Source organism: Acinonyx jubatus, chromosome D2, assembly GCF_027475565.1.
Source record: "Acinonyx jubatus isolate Ajub_Pintada_27869175 chromosome D2, VMU_Ajub_asm_v1.0, whole genome shotgun sequence".
In the NCBI taxonomy this organism is placed as follows: Eukaryota; Metazoa; Chordata; class Mammalia; order Carnivora; family Felidae; genus Acinonyx; species Acinonyx jubatus.
The window spans coordinates 84,671,028-84,691,747 of NC_069393.1; the positions used below are offsets into that span (position 1 = coordinate 84,671,028).

Genomic DNA, 20,720 nt, shown 5'->3' on the forward strand with positions numbered 1-20,720 from the left:
TTCCAGTTTATAGACCAAAAAGTTAACACCGGGAGAAAAGTCTCTCCATGAGCCCCCCCCCTCCCCCGCCCCCCTCCCTTCACCCTTGGGGACCGCTCCCCACCCGCAGTCCCCTGAGGCCTGGTGGCCCGGCCACGGGCTGGATTCGGCAAGCAGGCTCCGGCCGCTCTCCTCACCCACGCACCTGTGTCTGCCGCCACACCTTCCGGTCTGGCCAGTGAATAAAAGTGACACATTCTGAGAAGTGTTTTTAAGTCTAAGACAAGTATCGGCTTTTTATTTGCTTTCATTGCATATAACGGAATTACGCAGAATTACGCTTTGGAACGGTTTCGAACCCTCGTCCTTCACTGGCAGGACGGTGGCACGTGCAGTACCTCAAACTCGGACCCTGCCCGGCCCCGAACTTGCGTTCATTTTCTTTCGTTTCTGTAGAAGTCGGCCAGGTGACGCGCCAGGTAAGGCTGGGGGAGCCCCTCAGAAAGGATTCGAGGATAGACCGGTGCTGCCGTGCCCGCGACACCGGTGTCCAGTGAGCCGCCCCGCGCACACCGGGGAATGTGACGAGTCCCGGGGGTGGTCCCTTTAGAAAGCGCCGAAACCCTATGCATGCGGAGTCTCGTGGTGCGTTTCGAGCCAGCAGAACGAACAGTTTTAATTCCCACGTGCTGCCACCGCTGCCTGGCTGTATTTCAAAAGTAGGATCTTTGATGCCAGAAATCAGGGTTTCCCAGGACAGAAACTATAGAGGGGGGACTGGAACTTACTGGGATTTCACACACGGGCCCAAACCGCAGCGTCCTCTGTGCACCGGGGCGCCGGGTGCACACGCCGCTGTTGAGGGCGTGAGAGCGAATGTTTTGTTAGTGAACGTTCTGTTCGTTACCCTGATTTAACGTAAGAGCTCCGCTTTAGTTCCCATTCAGTTAGAAGTGGAGAGTGTAAAACAATTCTTGCTTGTACATGCGTCGTGGCACAAGTTCCAGACCTGAGACCCAGAGCAGAGTTCTCCAAGTGTTCGTCCGCTGCGGTCCTTCGCAAAAAAAAGCAGTTCTAACAGAATTGTATATATTTGTTCAACTATTTTGACCAAAAAGTTTAATAAATTTTAAATGTTTAACTGGATTTGCATTGTGCGTTCAGACGGCTTTCCCCATTGAGTAGAAACTGAGCCTCTGCGTCGCGGGGGACCCAGCAGAGGGGAAACGCCGGGGCGCGGACCCCGGTGGCGCCCTCTCCGACTCCGGGGTTCCCCGCTTGCTCTCAGGAGCTGGGACCTGTGCGGGATGCACGCTCGAGAGGCGGGCATGTCTCCCCTGCACTGCTTCCTCTTCGACGTGCATCTCCAGGTGAGCCTTTTGTCCCCCCGACGAGGGAAAATCCCTAGTTTTCAGACTTCATTTATTTCGCTCATTTATGTTCTTCATGAAATACGTATTTTCTAAAACGTTCCCCTTTCCTCGTTTACAAATCCAGAAATTGTCTCTGTTCCTCAAAGTCAGTTGTGTGAATTGTTTTCATTCTTAGGGTCCCGTGCTGCTGTTTTCCTAGAAGTTTTCGTGCTCTACGCAGGCCAGTGACCTGGGTCGGGATGGGTAATCTTTATTCATGAGAAATGGAGCTTCTGAAAGTCAGTGTGAGACTCAGCCTGGTTGTCCTGTGTCTGCAGATCACTGGCACCGGTGACGGGACAGCACGACAAATGCCACGTTTCCACCTGCCGTCCTGAGGAGCTGAGCGGCCCCACTTCTCCGAACCAGAGGCCCGTCCCCAGAGCATCCCTGGTCAGCGCGAGCGGACCGCTCTGACCAGGCCGAGCCGGGCTCTGTTGCTACGTTGCTTTAAGGAGGAAATGTCTGCAAGTCTTGCTTAAGGGGGTCGAGACGAATGTCGGAGTTGGCACCTGGGCTTTTTTCTTCCAAACGTGTGCTGTGTCCACGGACCCGCAGCCATTGGCCTCTCCGGGGGAGTGTCCGGGACGGGGTCAGAGCAGTGGGAGCCCCGAGTGAGCAGCTCCCTGGCTCTGCAGGAGAAGGGACAGCAGGTGTCTGTTGTCCGGAGGACGCCGCTCTGCACGGAACCCAGGTCTGAGGCGGGGCTTGGCCCTGGGATCGTGTCGGGGATGTTGAGCGGGGATGGAACGCGCACTTCCATTAGGACAGGGCTCGGGTGCTCTGCCGGGAGAGTGGAGGGCGTCCGGGAAAGTCTCGTATGAGCCGGTGGGATACCTGACCGGGACCCCGGTCCTTCGGTGTCCGGCGCAGAGAGGGCAGTACTTGTGCCCCGTGAGGGGTCTCCACGCGGCTGGTGCTCGGGGCCAAGTACGGGTGGGGCAGCCCCCCGCCCCCCCACACACACCCAGGGCTGTCTCAGGGAGGAGTGGGGTATGATGCGTGGGCGCTCACCCTGATGGTGGCGGCCCCTTCTTTCTAGGTGCTTGCTGCACACGGGCCCTGCGAATTGGCGGCAGGGGACAGGTGGCCGCCCTGTGGCACGCGGTCACAGGTGGCGGGCTCAGGCGTGTGCGCACTGCCCCTGGGCCCACCCCGCACCCCCGCAGGGCTGGTGACGGCGGGTGAGCGCAGCACACAGGGAACTTTCACACCCGAGCGTGGCCTTGACCTAGGAGCTGTGGCCCTGAGAGAAGGGACTCCCCGGCAGGAGAACGTGCGGAGGGGTCATCTGGGCCCGGGGCTTGTTGGAGTCGTCGGCACCTCATCTGACAGTGCATCCCTCTACTTGGGGTGTGCGCGAAGGTGGGGTCCCACCATTCAGTGTCCAGGGCGGGCAGCGGCCCCAGCGGGTGGGAGGCCGGGTGGCCGCCATCCAGGATCACCTGGCCTGTCCTTCCTGTCCTGCTTCATGCAGCACGGTCCCCGGAACACGGGCCTGCCAGCCGCCAGGACGCCAGCGCTGGGCTAGGACAGCTGCTGTCGACCTCGACCCCCGCGCGGTTGAGGACGTCGTGAGCAACAAACCTGGGATTCCTCTGATAACCAGAGTGTCTGGTAAGTCACTGGAGACCAGTCCGCTCAGAGTGGGCTTTGCAGGTGTGCTTGGTGGGGACAGACCTTCCCAGGCTGCGGATGAACCTCTTAGGCTCTGCAGCCTTTTACCGACACCCTCGGGGCACCACTGACGCTTCTCGCGGGCTCCGCTCCTGGGCCCAGACGTCGCCCGGAGACTGGGAGCCTCGCACACGTGCAGGGGGTGACGTTGAGCATCTCGCGTGCCCAGATGTCGTCTTCGGAGAAATAACCCGTCGTGTTTTCTATCTAAGCCGACTGGTGTTACTTAGGGTGTCGGTTCCGCGTCACAGATCTTGGCTCCCGTGTACTTGGTTTCTGCTCCGTGTTGGTGGCTCCCGTCAGTGTGCACAAGGTTTTTAGTGCAGCCCCACTGGTTTATTTTTGCTTCTGTTGCTTTTGCGAATGGTGTCAAATCCAAAAACCTGTCGCCAAGACCATTGTCAGGGAGCTCACGGCCGGTTTTTGTCTGGCTTCTGGTTTCTGGTCCTAAATCCATTGTTGAGATTTAAGATCTTATATTTAAATCATCTCTACACCCGGCGTGGGGCTCGAACTCACAACCCTGAGACAGTCGCAGGCTTCACCCAGAGCCAGTCAGGCCCCCTGCGTCCCGTTGTCCACGGCGGCCCGGGACGAGTCCTGCCGGCGCTGTCTGCTGGACGCGCGGCCCTTTCCCCGGGGTGCGCTGGCGGCCGACCTCGCAGGCGGACGGCCCGTGTGGGGGTTCGCCCCGGCTGCAAGGCGTCTTCACGACGCCTTGGTCTCTGCGACCACCATGGGGGGGGGAGGGGGGTAGTGGGGCTGCACCCCCCCCCCCCCCCCCCCCGCTCACTCTGCGGCGTCCGTGGGTCCCGCGTGTGCCTGACGGGGACCCGCAACTCGCAGACCCGTATTTTCCTCCCACCTGTTTGCTGCCGGCGTGGACGAGGGCGCCTGCCCGTCACCGCGCCACCATGCTTGTTTCTTGTCCCGCTTTGGGCCACTGGCACTTCCTTCACCTTGTCTCCCGTGTCCTTTGCCTGTGCCGGCTTCGGAGCCCACTCTCCGGTGTGTGTGTGTGTTCCAGACCCCACTGCCCTGGAGCCCACTTCTCCCTCGAGCCGTGCTTCACCCCGTGGCCATTTCAGTGCAGCTCGGGTCGTGACCTCACCGCCTCACTTTACCTGTGGCCTGAGGGACCGGATCCGGACCGCCAGCTCGCAGTGCTCACCGGAGGCCCCGAGGCTGGAGCGGGGAGACCCCTCCCCCACAGGATGTGCCTGCCTCCCCCGCATCTATTAGACCTTGAGTTCCATTCACTCTCCGGCCCGCCCCCTTCCTCCGGATCCGTGTCCTCCTCGTTCGCAGCTCCGAACACCTGCCCCGCCGCCGGCGTGGCCTCAGGAATCGTCCCATTTCCTTGTTTGCATTCGATTTTGAATTATCTCGGAAACGTTTCCAATGATTGATTTTGGCTTCGCGAGGCACCGTGGAGGTGCTGAGTCCGTCCCGGAAAAGGCCTGCACCTTCCTTCCCCTCCATCCTGCCCCCCATACCTGCTGCCCCCGCCTGCTCCTCTGGTGTGGTCACGGGTTTCTTCATAAGGAGCAGGGGCCTCCTTGGCTCATTTTTGCACGAATGATAGCACACCATCGGTTACGCTCTTTTTTCAAATACGTCTTTATTTTGTTCATCAGCCTGCAGTTTGGGCCCTAGTGGGTCCAGCTCTGAACAGGGTCGCCTGGGGCAGCTCGCCCGATGCCGGAGGGCCCTCGTGTGGTGTCCAAGCCGATCGCCCACACGGCTGGCGCACCCTCTGCGGGGGGGCCTCTCCCGTGACACGCTGCTAGAAACGGACTTTTACAGGGTGATCCTCGGAGGATTCCTAGAACGGGTCATAGGTCACAGCAACGCACAGGTGGTTGCCAAGGTGCTGATGGGTTCCCGCCCCGCCCCCAAGTGCCCCACCCAGTCTGCAGGTGTCTGGACCAGAAAACTCAGTTAAAAGTGGCAACTTCAGGCTTCGCTCTTTAGACCCAAGACTGTTTGCAGCACGTTAAGTCACCCAGACGCCTAAACTCACTCTTCAGCGAGTAAAGTGAACGGTAAAAAGGGCTATTGGCAAAAGCTGTTACTGTGTGCTGTTACCACGCCAGAAAGGAAGGACAAAAGAGAGACACCTGCCAATACACACACTCTGGGGAGGGGCCTCCAGAGAGCCCGGTCTCATTCCCGGTGTCACTCGGGGGAAAGCACTTTCCTGACCGCCCTCGGGGGCTTCCAGCCAGATTTGCCCAGGGCTCAGCTAGTGCCACCAAGAGCGGGGCAAAAGTGATGACCCAGAGGGCGACAGGGGAGTCAACCGTGCTCAAGGGGCACCAACCCTGGAGACGCAGGACCCCGCTCAGCCACGCTGGGTGCAGCCCCCTGGATCAGGCCATTGGCCGCTCGGGACAGAAGCGGCAGAGGGACCAGCCCGTTTCTCCTGACAGACGGGCACCCCCTGCTGTCTGTCACGGCCGGAGCATTTCCACGTGACCGAACCTATCTTCCAGAAGTCGAGCGCCGGGAAGGTTTCCGACCCCATTCAAGCAGCAGAAATTTCTGCAAATGAGATGGCTGTGAGCTGCTGTACCGGAGGTAATCATTTAAATATAAACGGAAATTTTAAAAACTCGAAATGTTATTTATTTTTAACACAACAGAACGTAGTGTACGGGTGCAGAACAGATACAGGAGGATCTGTACGGTGCGTCCGAGAGGCCGCCGCCACCGCCATGCCGTAGGAAAGGTAAAGGGGACAAGGGGACGTACGCCTGGTTCACCCACAAAGCTTTTAGAACACTTTTAAAACACGTGACTACAGTCCTCTCGAGGATTTGGCAAAGATTTATTTTTTCTCTATTTCCAGTCTTTTGAAGTAGACACAGGTTTGCTCTCAGGATGGAGCAGATTCTAAGACACATGAAACCCCAACACCACGGGGAGGACTAGATCCAGCAGTCCAGAGTGAGAGGAGAGGAGGACACGGACAGGGGCCCTGGGCAGGAGGCGAGCGTCCAAGGTGGCCACCCAGACGGAAGTCCCCCCCCCCCGCAGGAACGCACGGCTTCGTGTCCCAGCAGTACAGCGGAACCTGCATTTGTTCCGGGATTCTACGGCGTGACAAAGAACTCTGCGTTAAAAGAGTTAAATGTCTTTAGGAGACAACCTGCATCCACTTGAATGTAGTCTTTCCTATAATAGTGTGAATATAAGGCCACAATATTTACTCGGGATAAACCCCTCATGTAGTCATTTTAATAAACGTTCATTCTTTGCAAATATAAAGTATTTTAACTGAATAACTGGTTACAGATAATCTGCCAGAATACTACATACATCGTATCTAGCATGTTAAAATTATTTACTTATAATATCCAAAGAGAATTTACTACCGAATTATTACAGCAGATGTTAACCAACACGACATGCGCACTAACTGATCCCACAGATACGATTACGGGTTAGCCTGGTTCTTCTGTCTTTTCTTTCATCTCACTAAAGGCGGAAACGCAGCGTTTACAGAACCAAGTGGTGCAGCTTCCTGGGGTCGGGACAGGCCTCCGTCGGTGCTGCCGCGGCCCCCACGGCGATCCGGCCGCGGGGAAAAGCCGGGCTCTGATTCTTCATCAGAAGGTGCTGGTGGAGGTGGTCAGACGCCTTCCGATGTAGATCCTTCAGAGAGAGCAACGAGCAGTTAGGTGGGCGCACCGCTCACGGCCTGGCGGGGGCAGCGGATGCAAGGGGACAGCCTCTTTGCCACCCAGTCCTAAGAACTTTGTGAGGAGCATCTGCAACCTTATCAAACGCTTAGCGATTTGTCATAGTATTTTGTAATGGCGTTTAGAGATCCAGCTGTGTTCCAAGTACAGAGGAGGCCACAAAGCAAGCAGAGATGCCCTCACGACACAACAGCCATGGCGCTTCTTTCGAAGCGGACCCGGCGGCTTCGCCGTGGGTTCGCGTCCGCCAGCCTCACCAGGGCCGTCCCCGAGCAACAAAGTGCTGCCCTCAGGCGGTCCAGGGCCGGGGGCGAGAGCGGGGCCCGGAGAGCAGCACGCGGGTCAGGCTTGGACTGACCGAGAGGGGGGCAGAAATAAAGGGGCCGGTGGGCCCAGCAGGAGAGCTCAGGCGCGAGCCCGCCCATCCTCAGGGGAGCCGCCTCGGGTGGACCAAAGACGGACTTAGTCCCGAGGCCCAGCAAGCTCTGCCCGCTGGGCGCCAGCTGCAGACATCGGCCCTGAAATGGAGGCCCAAACCAGGCGTTTAACCAGTGTCCATCTGACTCGCTAACTATGGAGAACAGTCCAGAGCTGGACTCGGGAGAAGCTCTGGCCAGAACACAGCCGTGCCGGAGACCGAGCCCCGGGCAGCGAGGGGGACGGGGTCTGGCCCCTGGGGAAGCCACTTCCCAGGCGGAAGTAGGGTCTGAGCCTCAGAAGGGAGGGCGGGGCGGGCAGCTCTGCCCCCCCCCCCCCGAACCCCCACGCGGCCAGAAAGCTCCCACCTGCCCCCAAACTTGGAAGGGCCCGAGGCTCGGGTTCCCCGTCCACGGGGCTCAGGAAGCCGAGGGTGCCGTGCGTCAGCGGCTCGGTCATCCTGGCTTCCCTCTCCCCGGACCCGAGCCCTCCGGCCAGGGGGTGCCGGCCTGAATCAGAAGCCCATCTTGACCACGCGGACCGTCCCACAAGCTACAACCACAGCGGGATGAGGCGCGCCCGGGCTCGTGAGACCACCACCCACCCGCACAGAGGCTGGGACCACACCGGGCAAGTGGCACCAGACGCCAGGGGGCGCGAAGGCCCGTTTCCCCGGCTCTGCCAAGCCAGGCCGCGACACGCCTGTGCGTCGTAGGCGTGGCCCGGGACGACACAAGACACGGGGCCGTCCGTGCTGACGAGCCAGACGCCACGAAAAGCACCGGGCGGGACGAGCCTCTGCTGTCAGGGCTCAGTCGGGGGGCCACCCCCGCGGTGGGGCCGGGAGGTGAGGCAGGGGCACCTCCAGGGTCTCAGGCCAGGGTCCGAGCCCCGTGCCTGGCCACACGCAGGTTGCGTAAGCTGACTGGGACCCGGTTCCCCGGGGGCAGCCTCGCGCGACCTCACTCACCCCAGCCCGATGGCCAGCAGGTGCGAGAGCAGCAAGGACGGGAGGAAGACCTTCAGGAACTCCGCCGAGAAGATGCCCCCCTTCTTCATCACGCTCGTGTTCCTCATGCTGAGCGTGGCCGTGCGCTTCGGGTGCTTGAAGAGGAGCTCCCTGGGGGGACACACGCGAGTGAGCGGCCGCGCTCCGGGTCTACCGAGACCCCGCGACACCGAGGACACTCACTTGGGGGGGATATTTTCCGGCCGACTGGACCAGTCCCATATCCAGTCGGAGTTTTTCTTCAAGATGCTCTCGACTTCTTTCCTCCTCTCGATATAATCTTCCTCGGACTGCGACAGAGTCGACGTGAACAGTGTGTCAGCCCCTCACGGTCCCGCCACGGAATGCCGCCATCCACCCACGCGCCGTCACGCAGGCCGGGCTTGGAGGCCCACGGGTGGTGGGTGGACGGCAGGTTGGGGGGCTCGCTTCTGGGACCGACGCTGAGGCTGCAAACACTGTCCCAAGGAAGCCACGTGAAGTGAGGACAGAGGACAAAGGGGCCGCACAAAGATGCCGACCACGGGGCTGGTTGTGAGACAAGCAAATAAAAACCATCTAAAACCCAAAACAAGCTCTGAAGGGCACAGTGCCCCTTGATCAAGTTTAAAAGAACGATTTTGTGTTCAGTGGGAGTGAAAAACCCAAAAACATACCTGCACCTGTGATTTCAAGCTACATCTTAAAATCCGTAAGACAAGACACTAATCACAGGGGACTAAAGAGCAGGATCACAGAGTTTTCTTTTTTGCATTTCAAAAGCTCTACTTGGGGCACCTGGGGGGGCTCAGTTGGCTAAGCGTAAAGCTCTTGATTTTGGCTCAGGTCATGATCTCACGGTTCGGTTCGTGAGTTTGAGCCCTGAGTCGGACTCCCTGCTGACAGTGTGGAGCCTGTTTGGGATTCTCTCTCTCTCTCTCTCTCTCTCTCAGCCCCTCCCTGGCATGCTCCCTCTCATCAAAATAAATAAAACTTAAAAAAATAAAAATAAAACCTCTGTCTCTACCTTAATATATCCTGTGATTCCTCCTTTAAAATCTGAAAAACCACTAAAAACTTTGGAAATACTGTAGAATGCATCAGCAAAACAAACCAGCTGCCTGGGGGCACCTTCAGGATACCCGGGGGACCAGGGACAGTCCTGGAAGAACCTAGGTGGGAGGGAGGCCCTGAGGGGAGACCCCACAGGATCAAGTGACTCAGTGGTACTTCAAGACCTTGCTTCCTAAGAGACTTTGAAATAAATATGGGAAAGGAAGTCAATTGTTCGTGTTCTTGTAATTACCGAGAACACCCAAAGAAAACACTTCCTGGAGGGGCGCCTGGGTGGCTCCGTCGATTATGCATCCGACTGCGGCTCAGGTCATGATCTCGTGGTTCAAGAATTCAAGTCCTGTGTCAGGCTCTGTGCTGTCAGCTCGGAGCCTGGAGCCCGCTTTGGATTCTGCGTCTCCCTCTCTCTGCCCCCTCCCCGCTCATGCTGTCTCTTCCTCTCTCAAAAAGAAGATAAAACATTAAAAAAAAACAAAAACACTTTCTGCGCATTCCAACATACGCAGGTGCAGCAGGGAGAGGGAGTGGGGGATTGGGGGGGACTGGAGAAGCCCCACAGCACGAGGGCCTGACGCTCTCAGACTGGAGCCCCCACAACACAACCAAAGCACCTGGTGAGTAAGACCCATTAACTACTTGAGCAAATGTTAAAAAAGTGAGCTCAGACTGAAGTAACTGGCCTGTGTGCTCCTCACATGAATTATGCCAACAACAGTCAGCACGGCCTAAGGCATCGTTTCTGGAAGGGTCTACAGCATCCATCGAGGAAGAGGGGTCAGCGTCACGATGGTAGGGGGCCATGAAAGGCTCTGTGGATAACACCGGGCTCTCCCAAAGAGCAGACCCTGGAACACGCGCTCACCATCCGACTGACAGCCAAGGCCACCCGCTCCCCGGCTCCCCGGCTCCCAGCCACCCTTCCCACTGGCCACACAGGCCCCTGTCCAGGCTGCAGGCCCAGGACAACCCACCTCCCTCCCGCGTGTCCTCGGGACGGCACGGGAGGGCAGCGGAGGCCCCCTACCTGACCTGAGCCGCACTTCTCTGGCCCGCTGGGTGTGAGGCCCGAGCGGTGGCTGTCGCTGCCCCCACCCCTGGCTTTACAAAAAGGCAAGAGACCCCCCTAAGAACACCAGAGCCTCCCCTCCTCAGCTCCACTGGACAGGCTTACCATACAAACATCAAAATGGCACCCGGCGCGCAGCCCGCTCCGGCCTACCTGAGAGCTGTTCTTTTCTCCCACGCTGTGGGCGTCTATCTCTGAAGCTCGGTTCGTATCTTGCGGAGTCTGTGAGCGAGGCGGGCTTGGTAGTGACGCACGCGAGAATGGGAAAAGAGCGAGGCAGGCACGTTATTCCCGTCCCGACAAACGAAGCACCCGGCGGCCCGGGGCCACCTCCCGAGACAGGAAGCGCTGGCACCAGGCCAGCGCCAGACCGTGCGGCCTCGTCAGTGGAGCGGCGCGGGCAGCGGGGAGCCAGGCCCGGGGGTGGACCCGACGTGGCCCGCAGGCTCGCTCTGCATGGCTTGGTGCTCTGCTACAGGCCTGCGAGCACCTGAGCTTTGGTTTCTGACCAGGCCACGCTGCCCCAACTCACCGGCAGTGCTGACGCCCAGCAGCTCGTGGTGACCCAGATGACAAAGCCAGGACCCACGGGGAGCAGAGGCCAGGGGACCAGGTGTGGGATCTGCCCCCCGCACTCACCCCCCCCTTTACTGTGGTCCCTCCACAGACCAGGCCCCGTCCCTCCTGCCAGAGGGCGAGGGTCCCTCTCTCTAAGGAGGGACGGAGAGGGGGAGGGCCGCTCCTGAACGTGCGCCGAGCTCAGGTTCAAGCAGCACTTACCACCGTGACCGCTCGAGCACTGGGCCGTCAGCACCGGATGCGCGTGCGTACTTACACCCACCTGTCACAGTGAGAACTCTTGGAGCTACTCCGTCCAGATTCGTGCTGGGCGTCCAGCAGGATTTTTTCCAGGTCGCCGTTATAAATAGAAGCAGAGGCTGGAATGCTGCTCCCATTCCCATTATTGCTGAAATGCAATTCCACCCAGGAGCCTGCCGGAGACAAAAAAGGACACAGCTTGGATTTTCTACCTACGGTGGAGCCAGCCACCCTCCCAGCCCTGACTCTTGGGACACGCAGCCATCTCCTTGAAGCTACAAATACCCGCCCGGTGGCACCTGCACAGGTGTCCGGTGACCTGCTGGGCCAGCAGGGACCACCGACTGGGATGCTTTCAACTCAGTTTTCAGAAAAGGGTATCAACAGCATCTGAAGAGATTTCAATTGTTTTGAAGGTTTAAACTCTCTCGTGTGCTTATTTCCACACCAGCTGCACATTCTGGCCCTGACGCCTCCCGACACTGGCTCCTGACCGCTGCTCTGTGCTCCCGTCTATCAGAAGCCGGATGAACGTGTCTAGGACCAAGGTAATTTCTCACTAAACGTGATTAACCAGAGCAAAGCATCCCATGGATTCAAGCTACCCAAGCTGTTACCAGAAGGAAGCCTACATCCTTAAACTTACTAAAAATTGACATCCGTTACACACATCCCAAGCTGCTTCTAGCCAGATTTTGTGGCTTCACAGAGCTGTCTCAGCACCGGACCCTCCGCACCAAATACCCCCGGCAACCACGGCCTGCAGGGCAAGGCACTACCTTCTGCCAGGCTTGCTCTCCCACGGGCCCACCGGCTGAGTTCCTGGGATAAACTCAGTCCAATCTAAACCCCTGCATGGGCTGTGAGCAAAGGACCAGATGGAGCCCCCACCCCCAGAGGGAGCCTGCCTGTTGGAAGAGGCGTCTCCACGGACACGGCGTCCACCCTGCAGCCTCGTGCTGGGCAGGGACAGGCTGGGGAGGGGCTGTGGGTGGTGCACGTGCACGTCTGGGGAATCAAGCAGGCGGGAGAGCTCGAGAACAGTCCCGGCCCGTCCCACAACGGGGGACATGACCCCCAGACGTCCTGAGCACACTGCAAGCAGCGGGCTCGGCCCGGACTGAGGTGGGGGGAGGTGGGGGGGGGGGCGCCGGGCCAGGGCCCAACGGCACCACCTGGGGGCTGGACGCGGGGGCCACTGAGTGCTGGTGGACACGTGCACGTGCTTGGGCCCACCGCTGTGGCTGCGCCACAGGCTGGGGGTTCTGTTGGATCCGTGGCCCATTCGGGTGGGGGACGGCAGCCATCGGCGCTTCCGGAACGGCCCATCGCTCACGGAGTCCCTGCTCTCACGTCCATCGGATGCAGATCTACGAGCGGACGCCTGGCGAGGAGCGCGTGCGCCATCAGGGTTATCGGGAGACACCTGCCCCGACACACAGCTGCGCCAACGCGCAGTACTCCCGAGAAAGCAGAGCATCTGCTGCTGCCCACTTGGCGCAGCCAGTCTTCCCAGGTGGCCCTTCCGTGGTGGCGTTGTCTCACGTGGTTTTACATTTCTCGGATTTCTTTTTTTTAACATTTATTTTTGAGAGACAGAGACAGAGTATGAGCAGGGGCGGGGCAGAGAGAGGGAGACACAGAATCTGAAGCAGGCTCCAGGCTCTGAGCTGTCAGCACAGAGCCTGATGCGGGGCCCGAACTCACAGACCGTGAGATGGTGACCTCAGCTGAAGCCGGACGCTCAACTGACTGAGCCACTCGGGTGCCCCCGCTTTTTTTTTTAAGTGTTTATTCTGAGAGAGCACGAGCACACGCAGGGGAGAAGCAGAGAGGAGGAGACAGAGAATCCCCAGCAGGCTCCACACTATAGGCACAGAGGCCAACGTGGGGCTGGAACTCACGAATCATGAGATCATGACCTGAGTCAAAATCAAGCGTCAGCTGATGTTCAACCGACAGAGCCACCCAGGAGCGCATGTTTCATCTCTAACGAAATCGGCTGGATTTTCACGTTCGCTGGCCACCTGAATGACATCCTTTTACATCAGCTGTTCAAAAATCTCTTCCTCTGCCTATAAGAGTTCAATATTCAAGATCCAAGCCTTTCTTATCTGAACGTGTTACAAGTAACTTCCCTGTGGCTTGCCTTCTTGCGCTAACGTCTTGTTCTGACGAAGAGAAGTTTTTTATCTTAATTCAGCCAAATATTCAATCTCTTCCTACTCTGAGGTCCTGATGTGGGTTTCCTGAGCCTGGCTGGAATCTGTGCACACGCTCAGTCTGGTGCAGACATTCAGCTGCCCGCGCTCCCCACTGCCGGCTGCCTCCTGTCAGAGATCAAGCTGGCAATGTGCACAGGTCTGTTTCCGAGCCCGACAGGCTCTCTATTCTGTGTCACGGGTCTGTGTATCTCAGGCACCAGCTACTTGTCAAGGCTGCTCCGGCAGCACGCGGAGGACAGGGGCTGGGACAGGGTGGAGGCAGGCTGCAAAAGACAACGTGCGAGTACCAGAAAGACACCGGGGGCCGTGTCATACCTCCTCTAACTGCACTACGAGGACCATCGCCCCACGTGGCCCCACACCGTGCAGTCAGGGGGACAGTGGACCGGAGGCACCAGCAGACGGCCAGCCGTCCAGCCAGCTGGCATCTCTGAGTCCTAACCTACCCTCAGTAAGCTACTTGTACCACAGGTCACATTCATCAGAAAAAAGCAAATCAAAGACACTGCCACAAAGCTCACAGCCTCCCAGTCTGCTAACACGATCGTCATACACGTTTCCCAGTGACTGTCTCAGCTGCAGGAGCACATCATGAATGCACAAGCCAGCGTCCGGCTAGGAGCCCAGGCCACGGGCCACCACGTGTCAGCAGAAGCTACAGTGACTTCAGAGCATCCTACACACCTCCCATCCCAAGACGGCACATCTGACGTTTCCATCTGGGCTGCCGACCGGGTTTCCAAGAGCTCTGGTGCCTGAGTCTAAGGGGTGTGGGGTCTCTTCATGATGTCACTTCCAACTTGGAATGTGTTGGTGGGGGGGGGGGTCTCCAATTGGCTGTCCGATGACTCATTTCCAGCGTGACCCCCTGGAGCCAGCGAGGCCCCACACAGTCCGCCTCACAAGACTGCCTGTGGCTGACAGCGGCTGCAAACGGGGCATCCAGGCTGCTCGTGCTTCTGCCTGAAGACGCCAAATGCAGGGGCTCCTACAAGACCTGCCCCGGGTCCAGTCCTTCCCTAGAACTCACAGGACCCAGGAAAACACCTTACTTACCCGCTTATTACAAAGGACACAACTCAGGGACAGCCAAGTACACACACACACACACACACACACACACACACACAGGACAGGGTACGAGGACCAGGGGCGGGGGGGGGGGGCAGCTCCTGCACCTCAGCATGTGCGCCAGTGAAACTCCCTGAAGCTCGTCGTATGAAGGTTTCCTAACCAACCTTTAGCCGCTCCTGTCCCCGGAGGGGGGCAGGTGCTGAGAGCCCGCCCTCTCGTCTCAGGTTTGTCTCATGCAAAGGCCACTTAGGTCCCTGCTAAGTTACCTCATTAGCAGACTCCGTGTGTCCCAACAGGGCTCCTCAATACACTACTGTCACTCAAGAAATCCCAAGGGCTTTTGGAGCTCAGTGCCAAGATGCAAGGAAAAAGACCCCAAACATATGCTTTCTTAAACAGATATTACTGGGCTGCCTGGCTGGCTCAGCCTGAAGAGCGTGTGGCTTGATCTTGGGGTCACAAGTTCAAACCCCATGTTGGGTACAAAGATTACTTAAAAATAAAATCTTAAAAAATAATAAAAATAAAAAATAAACTGAGACAAAACTGACATGTGACACTATTAAATGTAAGTGTATATCTATTTTTTTGTTACATTACAAGGATCAACTCAAGACCCAATGAGACCAGCCCATGCTTTTTAAAATCATGTCATAAAAAGTCCTAAGCATCCCGAGGGAAAAAAAAAATCCCATTCTGGATTCTCTACAGCAAAAGCTTTGGGTCCAAAAGCTGTTTTCCAAGAATGATTTACTAGGAAGAGAGTTTTATTATTAACCTGCGCAACTGGGCAGGAAGCACACTTCCTGGCAAGGGAAAACCGGGCTTGCTATCCGCCCACCCACGTCACGCACCCACTAAGGTCCCTCATCTTTTCCAGCAGGAAAGATGGGGACAACGTGTCTTCACCACCTCAGAAAGCTTCCTCAATCACCAACAACAAACCAAGTCACCAGCCATAGTTAGGCCTCACGAGGAAACAGGCGGGGGTGCTGCTGGTCCAAGGCGGGCCCCCCGCTCCCCGCCACATATGCTCCACACGAACGGGGACACAGCCCAGCTCACACCTCGGAACAAGCCAGAGATGAAGCGCCAGCCACACCTCCTGCCTCCACTGTGCCATGTGACAGCCCACAGGGAACCCCCAGCACATCCCGTTTCCCTCCGGCCCTGGTCTGGGTAGCAGGTCTCAGCCCTGGAGACGGAGAGGCCGTGTTCTCTCCCGCTCTCCAGAAGCCTCGCTGGCGCTCTGCAAACTCCGAGCTGGAATGCGGAGGCAGAACCCCAGCATGGACGTGTTTTGGGAAAGCTGTAATAATGCGATTTGGGCAGCCAGGGTTGAGAAGGACTGGTCAGGGGGGTGGCAGGCGTCCCAATAACCTGTGAGACAGCAGGACAGACAGAAACCGAACCAAGGACGTTTGAGAAGGCGCACCTCCCAGAGGGGAGCGGCCACTAAGCCTCGAGGAACTCGCTCCGTCCTCAGAGGGCTTCCTCCCTGGGGAAACTGCACGTTCTAAAACTTCTGCAAGCGCAGCCATTTTTGTGAGTGAGTAAACACAACAGTAAATAAATAGATGCATGCGCGCCTCTCAAGTCAGGTGGGCAGAACGAGAGACTTGACTTGACCTAGGACTCTGATAACTCGGGATCCTGTCTGCACTGTCCCCCCGGGCTCCCAGCAGCCCCCGGGTCACTTCACCGGGAGCCTGACTCTTCCTATACTTGTGCTCACCTGCCTGATTTTCTGCCCCGCCTCGGGCCTCTCAGTGACCATCTGTGAGTTGGGCGAGAACCTACACGTCTGAAACCTGCACTCTCAAACCTGCACAATTCTGGGGCGCCTGGGTGGCTCAGTCGGTTGAGCGTCCGACTTCGGCCCAGGTCATGATCTCGCCGTCCGTGGGTTCGAGCCCCGCATTGGGCTCTGTGCTGACAGCTCGGAGCCTGGAGCCTGCTTCAGATTCTGTGTCCCCCTCTCTCTGACCCTCCCCTGTTGATGCTGTGTCTCTGTCTCAAAAACAAATAAACGTTAAAAGAAAATTTTTTTTTTTAAATTAAAAAAAACTGCACAATTCTACTAGAATTTCCATGCCAAAGAAACCCCATTTTTCTCTTCGGACGCCTCTGCCCAGAGCGGGCTGGCTGTGACAGCAGCGTCGTCTGACTGGCTGCAGGAAGCAAGTGGGGGGGGGGCATCTCAGAGCAAACTGGTGAGCACCTTACTAAACCCATGCACTCGTCAACAGTCGGCCTGGAATTCAGGGGTCCTCGTGGGAAGTCAGCCATGCCACCGCCTCCCATCCTACTACCTACCGCCCTCCTGCACGGTAGCACTTGCACATCTAAGTGGGGACAAGAAAGGCAGATCGGGATCTTGCTGAAACTAGAATGGACCAGGGGGCACCAGGGAACAACCAATCAGCTCTCAAGGAAAGCGCTGCCGCTGTCTGTAGGGCGGGCTGAAGGAGGCTGGCTCCGCTCGGGCTCAGAGAGAAACAAGAGGTCATCAGCCCAGAACCGAGAGGGGCACGCGCCGCCTCAGACGGGAGCCGTGCCCGGACTCACATTTCCCAGGGCAGCCGGGCAGCACCACGTGATGTGACGCAAGTGACCCCACCCACACCGGGCAGATAGTGAGCGAGTGCCCAGCAGCACGTACACGCAAGAGAACCACCCGAAGAGTCCTAAACGTGAATTTCCACTCAGTGTGTAAACATCTTTTTATAGAATAAGCAAAACAGAAAAACAAAGCTTTTAACTCAGAAGCTGGCAATTTTGCACTGCCAATGACTCAGCACTTTGGGGTCAGTCGACGGAGGGCGATCTGAGCCCCCCTGGAACACTCAGAACAAGGCCCATAAGAAAGACACACGATATTGCAAAGTAAGTAGCTTGACAATGAGAAAAAGGATGATCCCAAGGCAAAGAATTTATAACTTACAGGAGAAAAGACAGAGAACCTTTAAACCCTTAATCCCTTTGTCGATTTCAAAGAACTAGTCAATGTCGAATTTTAAAGAGATTACAGGATTTTAAAATGGCTTGCAGTTTTTAAATGCACGTTACACGCAGTATTAGACTCCGACTCGCCTAGTCAGATCCTGTTGTAAGGGACAAGAATTAGCTCACCAGATTTCTCTGAACACGAGGATTTCGACAATCTTAATGAAGCTTAAACATTCATTCTCAAAGGTTTGAACAGCCCTCCCCAAAGCTTATTTACAGGCTCACTGAGATTAGTGAACTTTTGCTTCAGAGAATACAAAGGTCAGGGCCACCGGGTTTCTCCTGGGCCCCCAGGGGCCGAGAGAACAAGGGCTGCACCGCAGCTCTACTGAGGCAAGACCCAGGAGGCGGCTCTCGAGGCTGCCTTTCACTTAGCTGTGTGGGTGGGCAATGCCCAGCAACCCTGTGAGCCCTGGCTCCCCAAAATGCAAAAGGACAGTCCGGAGACCCAGAAACAACAGGCACACCAGCAAGGCTGGAGGCACGTGTCTGCCCCGGAGCACTGCCTGGTCTGGAACCGCGGGCTGGCCGGGAACAGTGATTTTTTTTGTCCCACAAATCAATCCTGAGCTTTGGTTTGCAATGAACCTTCTAGTACAAATGGAACCCCAACTTAAAAAACAAAAAACACTTACATGCTTATACCATTTATTAAGCTGTTTATCTTACACTAAGAAGAGTGGCCGGTGGACCTGAACCCTGTATCAACAGTAACCTCGTCGTCCTCTCCTGCCTCCCGAGTAAGTCCCAACAGTCACCACGGGCAGAACTAGTAATGCCTTAAATCTAAAGCCCACAATCCAACTAGAACCACCTTGGGCATCTGCTCGCTAAAATCAACGCCGGAGTACGGAATACGCGATAAAACGTGCCTTTACCAAGCTATGCGGACTCTGGGAGCTGTGACTTCAGGGCGGGATTCCCAGTCGCCTGAGCGGTGTTTAGGCTTGTTAGGGGTATCCAATCTGTCCCCTGCCCCGCCAGTGCCCCACCAGCCCCCTGTCCCGGCCCCGCCAGTCCCGAGCCGCCCCCAGCCCCTGCCCCGCCAATCCCCGGCCCCGCCAGCCTCCGGCCGTCCTCTGCCCCGCCAGTCCCCCGCCACCCCTGGCCTCGTCCCCGGCCCCGCCAGCTCCCGGCCGCCCTCTGCCCGCCAGTCCTCCGCCAGCTCCCTGTCCCGGCCCCGCCAGTCCCCGGCCGCCGCCGGCCTCTGCCCCACCAATCCCCCGCCAGCCCCCTGTCCCGGCCCCGCCAGTCCCCGGCCCCGCCAGCCCCCCGCCACCCCCGGCTCCTTCCCCGCCAGTCCCCGGCCCCGCCAGCCTCCCGCCACCCCCGGCCCCTTCCCCGCCAGTCCCCTGCCGCCCTCTGTCCTGGCCCCGCCAGCCCCCCGCCCCAGCCCCGCCAGCTCCCGGTCGCCCCCTGAACTACCCCAACCCGCGCCCGGCCCTGCCAGCCCCGCACCCACCAGTCCCCGGCGCGGGTCGTGCCCGGCTCCCACGGCCTCACCCTGCAAGTTCTCCTCCTGCAGTCCGGGAGTCCCGCTCTGAGACATGGCGCCTAAGCGACGGCGCTGCGACCGCGAGTCGGGGTCGGGGCCGGGTGGGCGCCGGACGCTCCGAGGAGAGCGGGCGGGGGACCGATACTCGTGTGCGAGGCCCAGCTGAGCGCGTAGCTTCAACCCCGGACCCCGACCAACTGACGCGCGCCGGCGGACGCACAACAGATAAGCGCCGGATAAGCCGCGGCGACGCCAATTGGCCGGGGGGAGGGGCCTGCGCGTGCGCGAGAACGCGGGACGCGTGCGGCGCGTGCGACGCGTGCGCGGGGCGGGTTGCGGCCGCGCCTAAGCAGCTCAGCGCGCGTGCGCGGAACGGGTACTGAAGGGCGGGGCGCGCGCGCGTGAGGCGGGGGTTCCGAGGCCCGGGACACGCGTGCGCAGGCGCGGCGAGGGACGGGACTGACGCTGCGTGATGGTCGCGGGCGGGGCGCCGGCTGGGAAACTGCGATCCCCTCTGCTAAGACCCGCCACCGAGGGATCTGCGGGAAGGCAGATGCGCTGGTCACCACCGTCGGGGCGGAGCTGGCCCGCCCTCACCTGAACGACCACCCACACCCAGACCCTCACCTGCAGAGACCCCCACATCCGGCCCTCCCCCGAGCCGTCAGTCAGAAAGCCAGGCTGCCACAAGAGACACTTCTAGGAAGTCGAACCAGTAACTGTAGCAACTGGTCCAGGAGGCCGCACAGCAACCCCTGTAACGATGACCCGGAAGGGCCAGCACCTGATCAGTCACCGAGGGCCTCCCCACTTCCTGTCCCTGCCTCCGACTCAGGACTCACCAGGGCAAGCCCAAGTGCTCCCTAGCCATCGACGGCGACCCCGGCCCTGGTTCTCCAGTCTGCGCCCCACAGGGCACACCAGAGCCACCCCGTCCACGGTGAGGCCTGTCACTCCCTTCCGCACCTTTGGGGCTCTGCCACACGTGCGTGCCTGGGAGCTACAGCGCCCTCGGGGGACCCAGCCCTCTGCTCCCATCCCTGCGACTTCATTCCGTTCTAGAAAAGGGTGCTCCCGCGAGGAGCGCAAGTCCTTCTGGCTTCCCCTTCAGTCTAGCTATTCTCATTTATCCAACAAGCATTTCCCACGCGCGGTCCCTGTCCCAGCGGCGCCAGTGCGGGACAGCCTCCCCACGGAGACACAAATGGCAAAGCCCCTCACACCGTGTTCGCGCCCCACACCGGTGGTGCTGCGGCCCCCGCTCCGCCGCCCGTTCCCGGGAGACCCCCGGCCCCCACCCAGCGGGCCTCGCCCTCGCTCGCTCGGCGCTGCCTGCTCTCTCCTGGCGACGGGGTGTAGCTTCCGGACCGCAGGGCTCGCACATCTTGTTAGATCCCCAAATAGTCGTGCGTTTAATGTTACTATCATTGCCATCGAATTTCATCTGACTGCTTATTACTAGAATAGAAATAGAACTATATGGGGACGCCTGGGTGGCTCAGTCAGTTCCGACTCATGATTTCGGATCAGGTCATGGTCTCACCGTTCGTGGTTTCGAGCCCTTCATTGGGCTCTGTGGGGACAGTGTGGAGCCTGCTTGGAATTCTCTCCCCCTCTGTCTCTCTGCCTCTCCCCCATTCATGCTTTTTTTCCTCTCTCTCCTCCCCCTCCCCCCACTCTCTCTGTCTCAAAATAAATAAACATAACAAAAAAGAAAGGGGGCACCTGGGTGGCTCAGTCGGTTAGGCATCCGACTTCGCCTGAGGTCATGATCTCAGGGT

At 58.6% G+C, this 20,720-nt stretch overlaps 2 protein-coding genes across 3 annotated transcripts; one reads left to right on the forward strand and one right to left on the reverse strand.

Annotated features, from left to right (window-relative positions):
* The first annotated feature begins 141 nt into the window (after positions 1 to 141).
* On the forward strand, positions 142 to 6,307 carry LOC128312685 (uncharacterized). 2 transcript variants are annotated; one of them, XM_053207572.1, is made up of 5 exons: positions 142 to 2,085; positions 2,434 to 2,756; positions 2,869 to 3,008; positions 5,714 to 5,799; positions 5,920 to 6,307. In XM_053207572.1, exons 1-5 carry the CDS (start codon positions 1,888 to 1,890, stop codon positions 5,965 to 5,967), a joined length of 795 nt encoding a protein of 264 aa, XP_053063547.1. In that variant the 5' UTR covers positions 142 to 1,887; the 3' UTR covers positions 5,968 to 6,307. The 2 variants fall into 2 exon arrangements, with proteins under 2 accessions (XP_053063547.1, XP_053063545.1); XM_053207570.1 differs by having other exon boundaries at positions 5,714 to 6,307.
* On the reverse strand, positions 5,880 to 19,199 carry BNIP3 (BCL2 interacting protein 3). Its single transcript, XM_027063421.2, has 6 exons — positions 18,948 to 19,199; positions 11,159 to 11,309; positions 10,471 to 10,555; positions 8,382 to 8,488; positions 8,160 to 8,309; positions 5,880 to 6,725 (listed from the first exon to the last, which is right to left on the reverse strand). Exons 1-6 carry the CDS (start codon positions 18,991 to 18,993, stop codon positions 6,680 to 6,682), a joined length of 585 nt encoding a protein of 194 aa, XP_026919222.1. The 5' UTR covers positions 18,994 to 19,199; the 3' UTR covers positions 5,880 to 6,679.
* Between the last annotated feature and the right edge of the window lie 1,521 nt (positions 19,200 to 20,720).